Source organism: Ochlerotatus camptorhynchus, unplaced genomic scaffold (genome assembly GCF_037179485.1).
Source record: "Ochlerotatus camptorhynchus isolate MF236.1 unplaced genomic scaffold, CSIRO-AGI_Acam_v1.1 ptg000284l, whole genome shotgun sequence".
Lineage (NCBI taxonomy): Eukaryota > Metazoa > Arthropoda > Insecta > Diptera > Culicidae > Ochlerotatus > Ochlerotatus camptorhynchus.
The window spans coordinates 3890620-3904603 of NW_027040773.1; the positions used below are offsets into that span (position 1 = coordinate 3890620).

At 40.0% G+C, this 13984-nt stretch overlaps 1 protein-coding gene across 1 annotated transcript in view; it reads right to left on the reverse strand.

Moving 5' to 3' along the window:
* Positions 1-9688: 9688 nt before the first annotated feature.
* Positions 9689-13984, reverse strand: part of Apoltp (Apolipoprotein lipid transfer particle) — a 41188-nt gene continuing 36892 nt past the window's right edge. Inside the window, exons 21-26 of the mRNA XM_065228144.1 lie at positions 12657-13372; positions 12459-12600; positions 11579-12396; positions 11439-11522; positions 10796-11373; positions 9689-10739 (exon numbers count right to left, since the gene is read on the reverse strand). Of these exons, the coding sequence (XP_065084216.1) occupies positions 9764-10739; positions 10796-11373; positions 11439-11522; positions 11579-12396; positions 12459-12600; positions 12657-13372 (3314 nt within the window). The 3' untranslated portion in view covers positions 9689-9763. The remainder of the gene's footprint in view (positions 10740-10795; positions 11374-11438; positions 11523-11578; positions 12397-12458; positions 12601-12656; positions 13373-13984) is intronic.

A 13984-nucleotide genomic window follows, 5' to 3' on the forward strand; every position in this document is an offset into this window, starting at 1 on the left:
TTCCCGTTTGCCAAGCATCGAGCTTGCAATACAATGTATTTATTTGTTTCAAACTCGTCCATTACCGTTTGCGATGACCAAGATTTCGGCAAAATCGTCAGAATCCTTATTTGATCGTCTCTCGATGAACCTGGATCAGCAAATATCTCCTTCAGTTGTCCGATCATCTCATTGTGTTCCGCAGCTTTCAATTTTAGTTGCTCCAGGTTATCTTCTTCCGCTTGAAAACCGCAGATGCGTTTCTTAATGCCATTGGTAATGTCCATATACTTTCTCCGGGGATAGTTAACATTCTGGAATTTTTTTGTCGATATTGGCGATACATTGATACCAGCTATGCCAGCTCAATATTATGCATCCTGGAAAATTGTTGCTCTCCACTATCTTGAGATGATGCTGTTGTTATTGACGTAGTTGATGGCATTTCTTCGAGGCTATGTTGAGATGTAGATGGCTGCGGTCCATGACTGACGGTTGCACTTCTAGTTCCAGATTTTCAGCACATGGTTCGATTCTATTCAAATTCAAGCGACACGTATCACAGATTGATAGAGATGTATCCAAATTAAATTTCCACTCTAGGAACTTATGTTTTTCAATCAAATTTTCGGATAATTTACGAAGCATTGACGAACACCGTTTATAAGGAAACGGCTTGCAACACTTGATCTTCTTGAATTCCATATTCAAATTATACTTGTTCACTCAAAAAGATATTTTTAGTGATGTCTGTTTTCAAAAGGATGGTCATGCTTAAATACAAACGTAGGTACCATTTGGATATTAAGGTATAAATATTGTTTTGGTATTGAAGCTACTCTAACAGAGAAGCTCTTTTTTTCATGAAAAATACCATGAAAGACATTATAATGTCCCTAAAATAATGAGATGGATAGGTGCATCAATATTAACAACTTGAATAGGATGAAACTACGCCTGATAATGAAAATAAGTGCAACTTAACTTGTGTTGGTTTCTATATTTAAAATAATAGTGTTTTCATTTCCCCTGTAAATTCTAAACGGGTTGTCTGATTGTTCAATCGTCAAAAGACAAATTGAAGGTAAATATATGTGTATCTTGCTAAACTTATCAAGGCTGATGGAGAATCACGATTAACTTATGAAAATGGCATATTTTCTACAAAAAAAATGATTTTTATGAAAGTAAATTTGAAATATCTCGAAAACGGTTATATTCAGGAAGTTTATTGATATGAGCACTATCGTTTGAAATGATTTTTATATTTATATACTGACATCAAACTGAACATTTTGCCGTAAATAATGAAAGTTTCAAAAATGCCTTAAAAGTTGCTCTTAGAAAAACTTTTTTATTAAAAGTTTGTCCATCCTGGAGTTGTTTTCAAAACTTTTGCTTTCTATTCAAGTTTTTATTAAAAAAATATAAAAAAAAAACCAAAAATACTTTTTTTTTGTTATTTGTATTTTGAGGTTTGTTTTTATTTTTTTTTGTAAAAATACGAAAAAAAAATTCCGTGTATATTTTTTTTATAAAGCCTTATTAGTTTCCTACAACTCCTTCTTAGTAAATTTTTTTCTACAACCAACTGTTTTCGAACTACATTTTTTTTTAAAGTATGTGTGCAAAAACACATAGGCCCTTTTCAAAAATTACCCTTGAGTCAAAAGGGTCTCCTCTCCTGCGGAAAATACTTGGTATATCATACTGAAAATATGTGCCAAGTATCATCCAGATCGAAGATGGTCGAGCACGATTTCAGGTTTTTTCAGCTCATTCTGGATGGAATCCCTCTCCTGCAACAATTTTTTAATTAGGGGAAATGGCTCTAATGTTGGGCCCATCGCCAAAAATCTGCTATTTGTCAATTTTATCTAGATGAACGCGTCATTGGAACAGCACTAATGGATATTTTTGGTCGCTATTGAAAATTTAGTCCATTGCTGAATTTATGTATGGGCCCAAATTAGATGCATTTAGGCCGACATTACATCCATTTCCCCTACATAATTGCAAGAAGCTTAAATCCGGGAGTTAGAAGGTGACAGCTCTATCGCAACTCCAAAAGCCCATTTCAAAAACGCAAGCATTCCGAAGCTATTTTCGTATACGATAAGCCCCGCTCCAATACATTTCAATGTGGGAATCATTAATAATGTACTGGAACATTCAATCAAGCTGATTGACGCGTATTTAATGAGTTGGAAATGTTGTTTGTACCGATACATTATCGATACTGATAATGTACTGAAACTTTCTATCAAACAGTTATTAAAAATTTAAATTAACGCGAATTTAATGATTTTAAAAATTATTTATGATAGAATTACAATAAGAATTCAGGAACGAGCTCACCAAATTAGTATCCAGAAAAGCACGGCACGCCTTAACCAATATTGACTGTAATATTAAATGGGTATAGTAAAATTATGCATAACTGGGTCATTGAATTTAATCCTCTTAAGAATTAGATGCCAAGATTACATTTATCTTAAACTTATTGTTTTGCAGATCATGGGTAATGTACCCGTTCTTATCGTACCCTTTGATAAGTAGTTAAGTAGTTTTTTTAAAGATAGAATTAAACAAACTTTTTGTTGTTCACATCTCTGATGTTACAAATTAATAAATGATTGAAGAAAACGGATGGTCAAAACAAGTCCAAATCTTTTTATTCTGTTTAACAGTAAAATATGTGATGCAATTTCAATTTGTAACTTGAGATACATCAGAAGTTAATGTTCAATTATTGTAAACCAAGACAAACTAAGAATTCTGAAAAAAAACCTGCACAAACTATGAAAAGTCTGATCTAGACAAGATGAGTTTGTTATTCCAATGCGTAGGTATCAGGGTAAGTGTGGTAGTTATGCAATTAGAGCTCAAGTTTTTGGCCCTTGGGTCTAAATCATATTAGAAATATATGTTATGGTCTTATTTCCGTTGATATATGACAAAACATATATTCTAACTTTGTATCGAAATAAGTTTTTTAAAGAATGAAAAAATGTCCACTAGGAACTGACTCATTTACTCTACAGAAATCAAATTCAAAGAAAAACACCTTTTAGTGCTGTTCAATCCGTGCCATCTTTTCCAGTATGATGAACTTCCAGTAATTTACAGCTGAGTATTAATCTATGTTAATCCCATATTATTCTAATCGATGAAGCTCATTTCCGTTCTTTTGTGTAACATCCTACCATCAATCAAGCATACATTTTCAAATACTTTAACCAAGTTCATTCCAATTATCAAATCTCCATTTAGAAAAGACATGAAAACATTACTTTAAATGAGATTTATGAGCAGGTAGTCCCATTTTAAGGGAGATCGCAGTAAGCAAGTCATCTTTATTGAAAGAAAAAAAAAATCCAACGGCTAAGTCTGGTAAAGCGCCAAAATTGATAAGAAATACCAAACTACTAAAATTATGCATGCCCATCTGGCATGGCAGTGTAAGATTTTTTATTATACCAGTGTAAAAGCAAACCTGTGCGGAATCAAGTTGAACAATTAACCATGTTTTTCTAGTAACAGGCAGACGTTTATGATTCGCTTGTGTATTCTAGAGAAGAAATGAAGTAACAAACAAAACAACAAATAGATATGCACAAATGTACAATTGCACTTGAACCCACTAGACTAAGATTGCGACTAACAAGTATTGAAAGGAAATTAAAATAAATAAAAAGAAACAGAAACAGCAAGCTAACAAGAAAACTAACTGAACCTGTCGCTGAACCAAAAACCGTTTCATTTTAGATAGGTAGCTTGTCCTGAAGCGCCAGGCGGTTAGTTTATATAGCGTAGAGCTTCGTTTAGTTCGAAGAGAAATAAACAATGTACATTGTGCAATTTTAACATTTGGGTAGCCGAATAGTGATAAAAACGTTCAGTTTAGTTGAGATCATTGAGTAATATCTGGTAGCCGGAGGTGTGAACAGAAAGCATTTAATTAGGACACGCTTAAGTACTGAGAAAGTTTTCTATTTTTTGTGGAAGGCTTGTACGAAACGAATTACTCCAGCCAATATCAATAGCAACCAATTTAGAAGATTTCATAATCATAGCGCGACAGATTATTTCAATACGAGATATGTGTAACTTGAATGGAGAAAAGAATAAAAAATACAATAAAGTTGCTTGCCTTATTTGTTGCTGTACCTTATGTGAGAGAAGCAAAGTAAAAAGAAAACCAAGTCATTAGGAGAGCTACACGTGTTAGCTAGCAAAGAATTATATCGAACAGCTGCTGATGTAGAGTTGCGGTGAAACGTCCAATTCCTATAAGATGAAGAAGAAGAAAAAATGTTTAAAATTTTGAACCTACTAGAAAGCATTTGAGATTTCCTCCTTACGAAACTCGACCACCCATGTATAGCTGATTAGCGACAATCAAATGTAATTACAGAAATGTTTATCTATCCAGGAGCGTCCGTTCCCCTCAAACTGGACATTCAATGCGACTATTTGACAAATACCAAACACGAGCCACCGGATCTCTCAAAGTAGTACATATCACGTGCGTAGATCATCTTGAATGCCATCAAGTATTATTTGCTGCCTTATAAAAAGAATGACGCAATGCAACTCGATGCCATCAGTTTGTAATCAGTTCCTATTCAGCAGCATGTTAACATATATACATAGAAAGAACTTGAAAAGATGAAACCATTTTTAATTATAAAATGCAAATAGAGCGGCCACTGAATGTTCCAGCTTGAGGGGGCGACTTCGTGCGGATGTCACCTGTTTCGGGTTTAATTTGCGTTTATGTCCTGGATTCCTAGAGAGCGCTGCCCTGAGAATCGTTTCGATAAGATTAAAAGATGCGGTCGCATTTGTAAATAAACTCATAATTTCTCCCTTTTGTAGGCAAATTCAGATGGAAAGAGAGGGAATGAGAAGAGCAGAAAGAAAACAAACGCAATTAAAGAAACTACTATGATAGAAGAGAATGTATGATATGGAGGCATTTCTAACTAGGAACGCTAATTTAAAATTAAAGAAAACAGAGTATGACAAATACCAGTGATCAAACGATAAATTACGACAAAGCGAAAATAGATATGTATCTGAAATTAAGATAGGAGTGAGATAACATCCGAAAACGTTGAGAATTCTTTGAATGTAATATTGAAGAGGAATGATTTAATTGTTTAAAGTGGTAAGACATTGTAGGATACATTCTGATGGAAATCTCCACTTAGAAATAAATATCTTCTTTCCTAAGATATGGTTGTTTTAATGTTTATCTTTAGGCTGTTTAGATACCCGTCAATCAAAGTCGAGAGCAAAAAAATCTTCTTGTGACATCAAATAGAATACTTATCCTGCTGTCAGTGAAAGCAAACTGTAAATTTAGTTAGATGTACATTTTTCATGCTGATAACAAAACGAGTATTCAATTTGATGTTCTACAAAGGCAATACAAACAAAACTGTAACAACATATTTGACATAGCGGCGCCGGTGGTGTAGTGGTAAGCGTGATTACCTCTCACCCCAGCAAGCCTGGGTTCAATCCCAGTCGGCGCCGCCGGGTTGTTCTGAGGCATAACATTTCTGATCACGCCTTCCTTCGAAAGGGAAGTAAACCCGTTGGTCCCCGGTTCATGAGTTGATGGGTCGATAGGTAGGGTCCAGGTGAGGGAGAGCTGCCTCCCTGGCGTCGGTAGCATTAGTGCTTACACGCTATTTTAAAACTACCCAAATTTGGGTAGAATCCACCCAGATCGGTCAAAACTGAACCTACCCAAAAATGGGTAAACTGTGTTGGGAGTTACAAGTTGGAAGGAGTACTTCACTTTCCTCACTTCCAAACCGATTACCTTCGTTGTCAGTATTCGTGCGTAGGTCATCATTGTAATCCAAACGTTGTTGTGAGACGGGGTTATCAAAAGCGCGTGTATTGGCTGGCGAACTTTCAATTGTTGTGGGTAAAAAACGAGGTGGTATTATGGTAGGGTAGGTGGTATATTGTTCTATCGCTTCATAATCGACCGCAGAGGGGGATTCTGCATCAACGGGTTGGGGTAAGACGTCCCGGACGGGTCCTCCGGCCTGCTGCGCTCTCTCCAGTGAGAGTGAAGGGGGTACTACACTTTCCCTCCCTTCAAGTCGATCGTTGTTGCTGTCCGGTTCGCTTGTCAGGTATGAATTGCTGGTCGGTGTTAAACGTACCGAGGAGTTATCCTTATCGAAGATGCTGGTTAGAGGGCGTTTCTTCGATCTCATACACCTCATCGATTTCTATGGAGTCCTGATCGGCTGTACCTTCTTCTTCTGCGGGTTTCTTCAACGGTGGGCTTTGACGTCCAGGCGAGCTGTTGTTACTTCTGTTGTGCCTTTTCTTCTTCTTGCTGTCACGGGGGTCCGTTGACGCTGGCGATTTGGTCCTGAGCTGCATTGATGTTCCGGCTACCTGGGACTCGGCAGGCTTCCTTCCGGCGGATTGGCTTCGTTGAATCGGGGCAGGCGGTGGCGGCGTTGATGTGTTCTGCTGCGATTGCGACTGTTGAGTTTGACGTGTGGTCATCATCCTGATGTGAGCCAACAGCTTATCGATCTTCTCGTCCTTTTTCTTCATCGCGTCAAGCAGCTTCTCCTGCATCCTACTTTCGAGTTCCTCCAGCTTCTTGCGGTCGGCAGTCTTCTGGGCTGCAGCTGCGGCGTAATTCTCTAATCCTGATTCAATTCGCTTGCCGCCTTCGGGGTACGTCAGGTTCTTATCCACCTTCATCCGGATAACATCCACCTCCTTCTTGTAGACCGGACATTGTCGATTATTCGGACGATGGGGTCCACCGCAGTTGATGCAGTGAGCAGCAGCTTCACATTCTACACCCTCCGAGAGCTCATGCTCGGCAGAGCAATTCAGGCATCGTTTCGGGCCAGGACAACGTGCACGAGGATGACCATAGCGAACGCAACCGTAAGAAAGAAGAGGATTCGGATAATATGGACGGGTAGAGACTCGAAGTACACCAATTTTGACTTGCGACGGGTAGTTGCACCTGTTGAATGTTAGGATCAAGGCGGACGTATTCACCGGCTTACCGTTCTCCCTTCGAGTAATCCGTTGGACTTGGATGACCCCTTGGCTGATGAGACCACGCAGGATATCCTTCTCCTCCATACGGATCGCCTCGAAACAGGATACGACACAACGGCTCACGTTCAGATTCGGATGCAACTGAACAACCACCTCCGTTTCATCCATTAGGGTAGTCAACTTCAGCAACTTGTCAACTTGGGCCGGGTTTCTGACCTTAAGCGTGTACCGGGTTCCTTGCGCTTCAGTCGAAGCTCCTTCAATAGGTCCATTAGCAGCACTCTCAACCGACTTCCCCACAATGAAGGGATCCGGCAGAGGGGTATTCTCGTCCTTACTTGTCAACTGCAGGTACGTCAACGCTCCAAATTCACTCGACGATGTGGCTCCTACACCTGGCCATTGGTGTCTTGACCCTCCCGGGTCGCCGCTACTAGCGGCCGTCATAGTCACTCTACCCTACCCTACCACTTTCTCGCTAGTTAGGCACCGCAAACGTTGGAAATGTTCGAAAAAGTAACAACGGTCACCCGTTGTTTACCCCAGAGGCGGTAAAATAGAAAAAGAAAACAAAGAACTTTCCTACCTTACGCTCCTTCAACGTGCATGAACAACCTCACTTCGCCCTTCAACAAAAAACTTTTCACCGAAAACTGAAAAAAAAAAATCAGTTTGTTCGGTCTTTCACACCTCCTGCTACTCGGGTCACCACACTACTATCTTCGACCGGCCAGCAGAAAGTGCTTCAATGGGCCCACCACACAGCAGCCAGTAGGTAGGTAAAATACACCGATAGCACTGCAAAAACGCGTAGCACAACACAGTAAAGGCGACCGGCACGGCAAGAATCTTTTCACTGACCACTGAACACAGCAGCAGTACAATAGCACGGGTACACTATAGGGTCGCCACGCGGTATAACACCGTATGATGGCAGGCTGTTCTTTACCGTTGCCACGGAGTAGAGACACTTTATTCGCACTTTATTCCCGCTATTTTCCACCGATCAAGGTCGGGTTTTCACGTAGATTATAAGTTTTCACTAGCCACAAAGCGACGGATGGCTTTTAAGAGAGAAAACACCGCGAAAAACCACCAAATAACGTCAATATCCCGAGCGCGTAAACTATTGCTACTGCAGGCAACAATGATGGCGAAATTGACGTTTTTTCAATATCACCTTTTCAATAATATTGTCAGTATGTCAATTTATTGTCAATATATTGCCAATATATTGTCAATATATTGTCAATATATTGTCAATATATTGTCAATATATTGATATGTGTAATGGGCGCTTTAAACACAAGGTGGCATAGTGAGTTACCCATTGGCTTGTGCTCATTTCACTTCGTTTTCATCGTGAAGTGACACCCGTAATAAGGGCCATAATATTTGAAAAAATATGGCTGTTTTGGTGATATTTAAGCGTTTTGTTAGCTATAAGCTTCCTTATAAGCGAGGCATGTATGAAAACGTAAGAAAATCTCAGAAAAACCTTACGAAATCGTGAATAATAACATGATGGTAGATCTTACAAAGCGTAAGCTGGGACGGCAGAGGTGGCAAATGTACATTTTTTGCAAAACCATCGTCCATGGTGGAACAAAACAGCCAGCACACGGCTGTCGTATATCTACGTTACAAGCAAACAGCGGAGATAGAGAATATGACTAAATGTGGCAGCCAATTTTTTTTTCTTGAAACAGTCTATTGTAAATAGATTTTAGCTGCAAATTTGCGTGTGACAGTAAATTATCAGCTCCCTTATAATTTTAACATCCATGCGTATGAGTGGTTAGTATTCATTCTTATTCTTTTTAATTCCATGCAATAAATATCAAATAAATGCAATAATGGGCCAGAAATCAGCAACATTCTAAATGACATAAGCGGCGCTTGTCTGCTTCTTTGTGCGAAAATGTTCTGTCGCTGGCAGAAAACAGTTGAGAAATGTCACATTTTTTTCCGTTTGCCAGTTTGGTTTTGTGGGCCTTCGCTATGGTCATTGCGAAAAGTTTCAAATGTTAAGGAAAAAAATGTTAAAAACCAGCACTTGTGCCACCACTGGCTTACACTAAGATTACTTCACAGATTTTTGTAAAATTTTACCGAAATTTCAACAGCTGAACGTTCGGTAATTTTTCACTGTTTTCCTATAATTTTTCACTGATACTCTGTGAAAAATTCAAGGAAAACTGTGAAAAATCACCGAACTGTTAACCGAACGTTCAGCTGTTGAGATATTGTAAAATTTTACAGAAATCTGTGAAATAATCTTAGTGTGCTGGGTTAGAAAAATCCTTAGTGAAATCTTACGTACTAAGTGCATGGTCCCTAGGTTGAATTATTGTAGCTTTACCCTAGAATCAAATAAAACTCAAATATTTCGAACGCTTACAAAATTTATCATTCATTTAAATTAAATCCGCAATATTTAAACCTGTCAGTTCCTAACTCACGGACTCCAAGAAAATGACGACCACTACAGTAATTACAGGTAGATTTCTTAAATAATTCAATCATCGGACAGTGGAGTTGCATTGAAATACGAAATTGGCCTTCTTCTTATTTCAAAGAAAACGAAGTTTGACTCATTTTGTAAAAAATAGTTTATTAATTGTTACATTTTGCTGAAAAATAAAAAAATTGTCATGATTGATTACAGCATTCTTAATTACTCAACATTAAAACAATTATGTTTTACCATACTATTCCACCCTCCTTACAACAGTTCATCATCCTCTTCCCAATCCCAGTCGTGGTCCGGTTGCAGGACCGACAATAATTCATCTTCGCTCATCCGTTCGTGATCTAAGCTGAACGCCGATGGATAAGTACACGGCAAGCAGAGCATATACGAAACACCCGTATTGTGGCCGGTACACTCGCACGTCTGGCACGAAGTCGGTACGGCCGTGCTGGCAACACGCTTCGTAAACACCGTTATGAACTTCTTCGTCGGATTGCGTGTGAGTGGACGCAACTTGCGACCACTGAATACAGATCCGCCCGTTTCCAGCGCCAAAGCACCACAATTGCCCAGCGTAGCCTTTGGCAGTCGAATCTGTTTGCGAAGATCGGTGTCTCCGATGAGGTCCTTGAGGTCCTTCTTGGTGTACGCTTTGGTGTTATCCATTCCAAAGAACATTCTCGCGACGCGAGACTTGTCGAATTCGATATCTTGATCAGCGAGGATGTGGAGTTTGATACCGTTTTCGAGCAAGAGCTGAAGTACGGAGGAGTAGTCAAGTTTCATACTGGAGCTGGAACACTTGGAACATGGCATAAGGATAAATGTTTTTGATGCTCCGGGCCTGAAAACCAGTTTTGAGGCCACGATAATTGCATCGAAGATGTCGTCGTTTGTTCCGCTGGCCATAGTGATATGATTGAAGAATGGTTCAATGTATTCGTGCGTTACAAACACGTTGTCATTAACGATCACACTCCTAGCTTTATCGAAGGGTGACATTCCTCCGAAGGCAACCACCGAGTAGCGATTATCGGTGATGTTGAGTTCTTGCAGTTCTTTGTGAAGAGTTTGTACCAACGTTACGACGCTCTTTGATGTGGTTATGTTTTGGTTGCAGGGTTTAGCCTCAACGATGAATACAACATCAGTTGTCTGTGGAATATCGTTGTCCTTCATGGGAACAAATGCTCCCTCTGGTACGTAGGACCCGTTGATCAGTTTGCAACTGTAAAGGATAGAAATAAGTACTTGGAAACATGATTGTGTCTAAATTGTAATTACTTGATACATGAATCTGGAACTCGAAGAGGCATATCTTCCAAGCTACAAGCCTCCATGTATGCAAGAGCAGAAGTGCAAGCACCGTTGTCAGATGGATCATCCGACTTGGTATCTAGATGGTATCCCAGATCGAGACACATTTCATAGAATGGCGTAGCGTCAACAATCGGGAAACACAAGGCAAAGTAGGAATGTTTCTGTCGGAAGAATGAATCGCAAAGCTGACTGAGTTCGTTTGACACCGAAAAGAAATTGCTTGTATGGTTCGTGGCTTGCACGTCAGCTTCGCATTCCGGTAGCGTCCAGCTGTTGATGAATTGCTCCTTAGAAACGGCAAACTTGCGATCGGATGTAAGGTAATCGTCAAACACTTCGTTGTTCATCGTTCCCAGGATTCCGGCCGTTTTTCCAAAGTACCAGCCGCTCAGATCAAACGAACACATGTGGTACTGTAAACTACAGGTAAGCTTGAATCCTTTGAAGGACTGAATTATTAGTAGATCAGCTTCTCGGTACACTACGGTTTCGGCAATCTGTGCCGGTAGAGCGGTTGTGACGTTACGATCTATTTTGACTGACTATAATGAACAAAAAAATAAGGTTAAGTTTTTGAGTGTACTAATTCTGATTGCATAGAACTTACAGCATCCATGATATCGATTTCCAGAACGTGCCCTTCGGTGATCAAGGTTATTTTCCTTGAAGCCTTGCCAGTTTCACGTAACATCTGTAAAAGGAACTATGAATATTTTTTTGAACATTTGGCGCATCACAAATATTTACCGAAGGTTCCAACAGCAATGTGAAAGTTTTGTCGTAAAAGTCGTGGGCCAAAACATATGAGCATTGGTTTGTTTCGCCATTCTTGAGCAGATCTCGCAAATCCATCGAAATGAACCGCTTATCGAAAGACATGTAATGTCTCGATCCTACCAGTAGCGAATTGGCTTTGAAAGGAGGTAGCCACATCTTGGTATCCATGTAAGGTTTCAACTCGCTGTACACTGTCCAAATTGTGGTATTACTACCGGCAAAGAAATCCTGAATGTCGGTCATGAATTTGTACTCTGGAATTTCATCAAACTTTGGAGTTTCGTTGAAGGCATGCCACGACATAGGTAGCTTCTGCTCCAATTCCAAAATCCCATGATCAGGATCGAAGATGAACTTTGTCTTAGCTTCTCGGTAACGATTCTCTGCCTGCAGTGCAGTCTGTGCGTATCGTCTCAACTTGTTCCTAACAATGCTCCACAGCTGATGCAGTCGTTTCTCCAATTGGAACTCCTCCGCAAGCCATTCGGCCTTGGCACGAACCTCGTTGACTCGCTGCAAGATGAACTGGACGTACTCTAGTTTCTGTAGCTGTTTGATTTCTTCCCACAGCTCCGTCAGGACCTGATTGAGCTCACGACCGAACGGTAGCAGACGGAAGAATTTTTCCTTTACAAAGCGGATCACGATTGAACCATATTTCTTCGTGTTGGTGATGATGTCGTTTTGGACGAAGTCCTTATACAGTGTGTCCAAATCTTGTGTAAAGTTGGTCACTTTGGTGAAGTAAGGTGATTCTGCTATCTCTTGAGTTTTGTTGTACAGGAACGCTGTAGAAGACATTGTGAGCAAGGTTTCTAAAAGTGTAAGCTATCGCACAAGTTATACTTACAGAATACCTCGTGGCCTACATGCCAGGTCATGGATTCTGCGTAGTGAGCTAATTTGATCACCGAAGGTTCGATATTCTGAAGCATGCGTTGCCAGTACGAAGTGATTACGTCAGTTAGCTTTCTCCACATCTCTTGAACGTGCTGTGAATTGATGATAATTAGTTGATCATTCAGTCACACATTTATAAGTTACTTACTTTTATAAACTGCAAGTGTAGATCTTTGATGAACTTATCGTATCGTTGAACAGAAGATTCCAACACTTCGGAGAAGTACTTCATCGAGTCTCCTTGCAGAATTCTACCGATCACGTCAATTATCTTCTGGTAGGAAACCTTAATTGTTTCCAGCAACCATTGAATGGACTTTTTCAAAGCTTGCCCTGATTCACCGAGAACCTGCCAGAATTCGGTCAGAATCTTTGGCAACGAAGTAATTTTATTCTTGATGGCTAACTCATCCAGCACGGTTACGGTAAAGTTGATCACCGATCGGATATAGAAGTCATCCGCCACATACGAAGCATTCAGGAACTGACGTAAATCTTCCAGATCATCCTGAATGACATTCAATCCGGAGACGTCCTCCAAGAAACCTTCCATGTAGGGATGTGCCGCATCCCACATACCATTAACCGAGTCCTTCGATTCACTGTAGATTTGCTTGACCCAGAATTCCAGCGATTCGGTGAAGGATGTGTGCAGTGCGGTGAAATAATTTCGGACCAGATTGCGCAGGTCAGAACGAATCTCTGGACGCCACAGTAGTTTACTGGTGACCAATCGGGAATGGTTCATCTTCAAATAGTAGGCTACGTCGACTTCACGTGCCGTATCGTAGTCTCGCCAAAAATCAAAGTAGGCACTCCTGGAGTCCGGGATGATACCGTACATGTAGACGTTCTCCGAGGCATCTGGAATGATATGGTCGTGTCATTGGTAGTTTAAACGTTGAGCTGTATTTGTATATTTTCTCTGTACCGTAGCTGTACTGGTAAATGCGATTCTAGTGTATGTGGAAAGACTAAAGGCAAATACGAAGCACTCATAGTACGAAAACTCGATGTCGTCTGCTCTCACATGCCATCAGAATAGAGCTAGCATGTAGACCGGTACGTTTTCAGGTGTATGGAAGAAGCAAGGGGTAAGGCAGCTTTACTCTGAGTTGCATTTTTGCAGCGAGTAACTCGTGAGTAACTCAATGTATCTCAAAATTAAATAGACGTGCATCGATTTTTTGCCTCTTTACCTCTTGGCTTACTCCGTTTACCCCCTTCACATATTAGGCGTCAGTCTTGCTTGTAGACAAAATAAAATTGTTCAGATCGGCTATTGAAACGATGTGAATTCCAGAATTTGTTTAGAAAACGGCTCCACCGAGGAGAACGAGACATCGTTGCGGGCAATCACCGAAGAACAAAACATGCTCCAAACATAATAAATAATAGTTAAAAGAAAAACAAATAAAACAATTTTTATCCTTCTGGATGAAATATCTTCTTTAAATGGTTATGTTAATCTTCAAC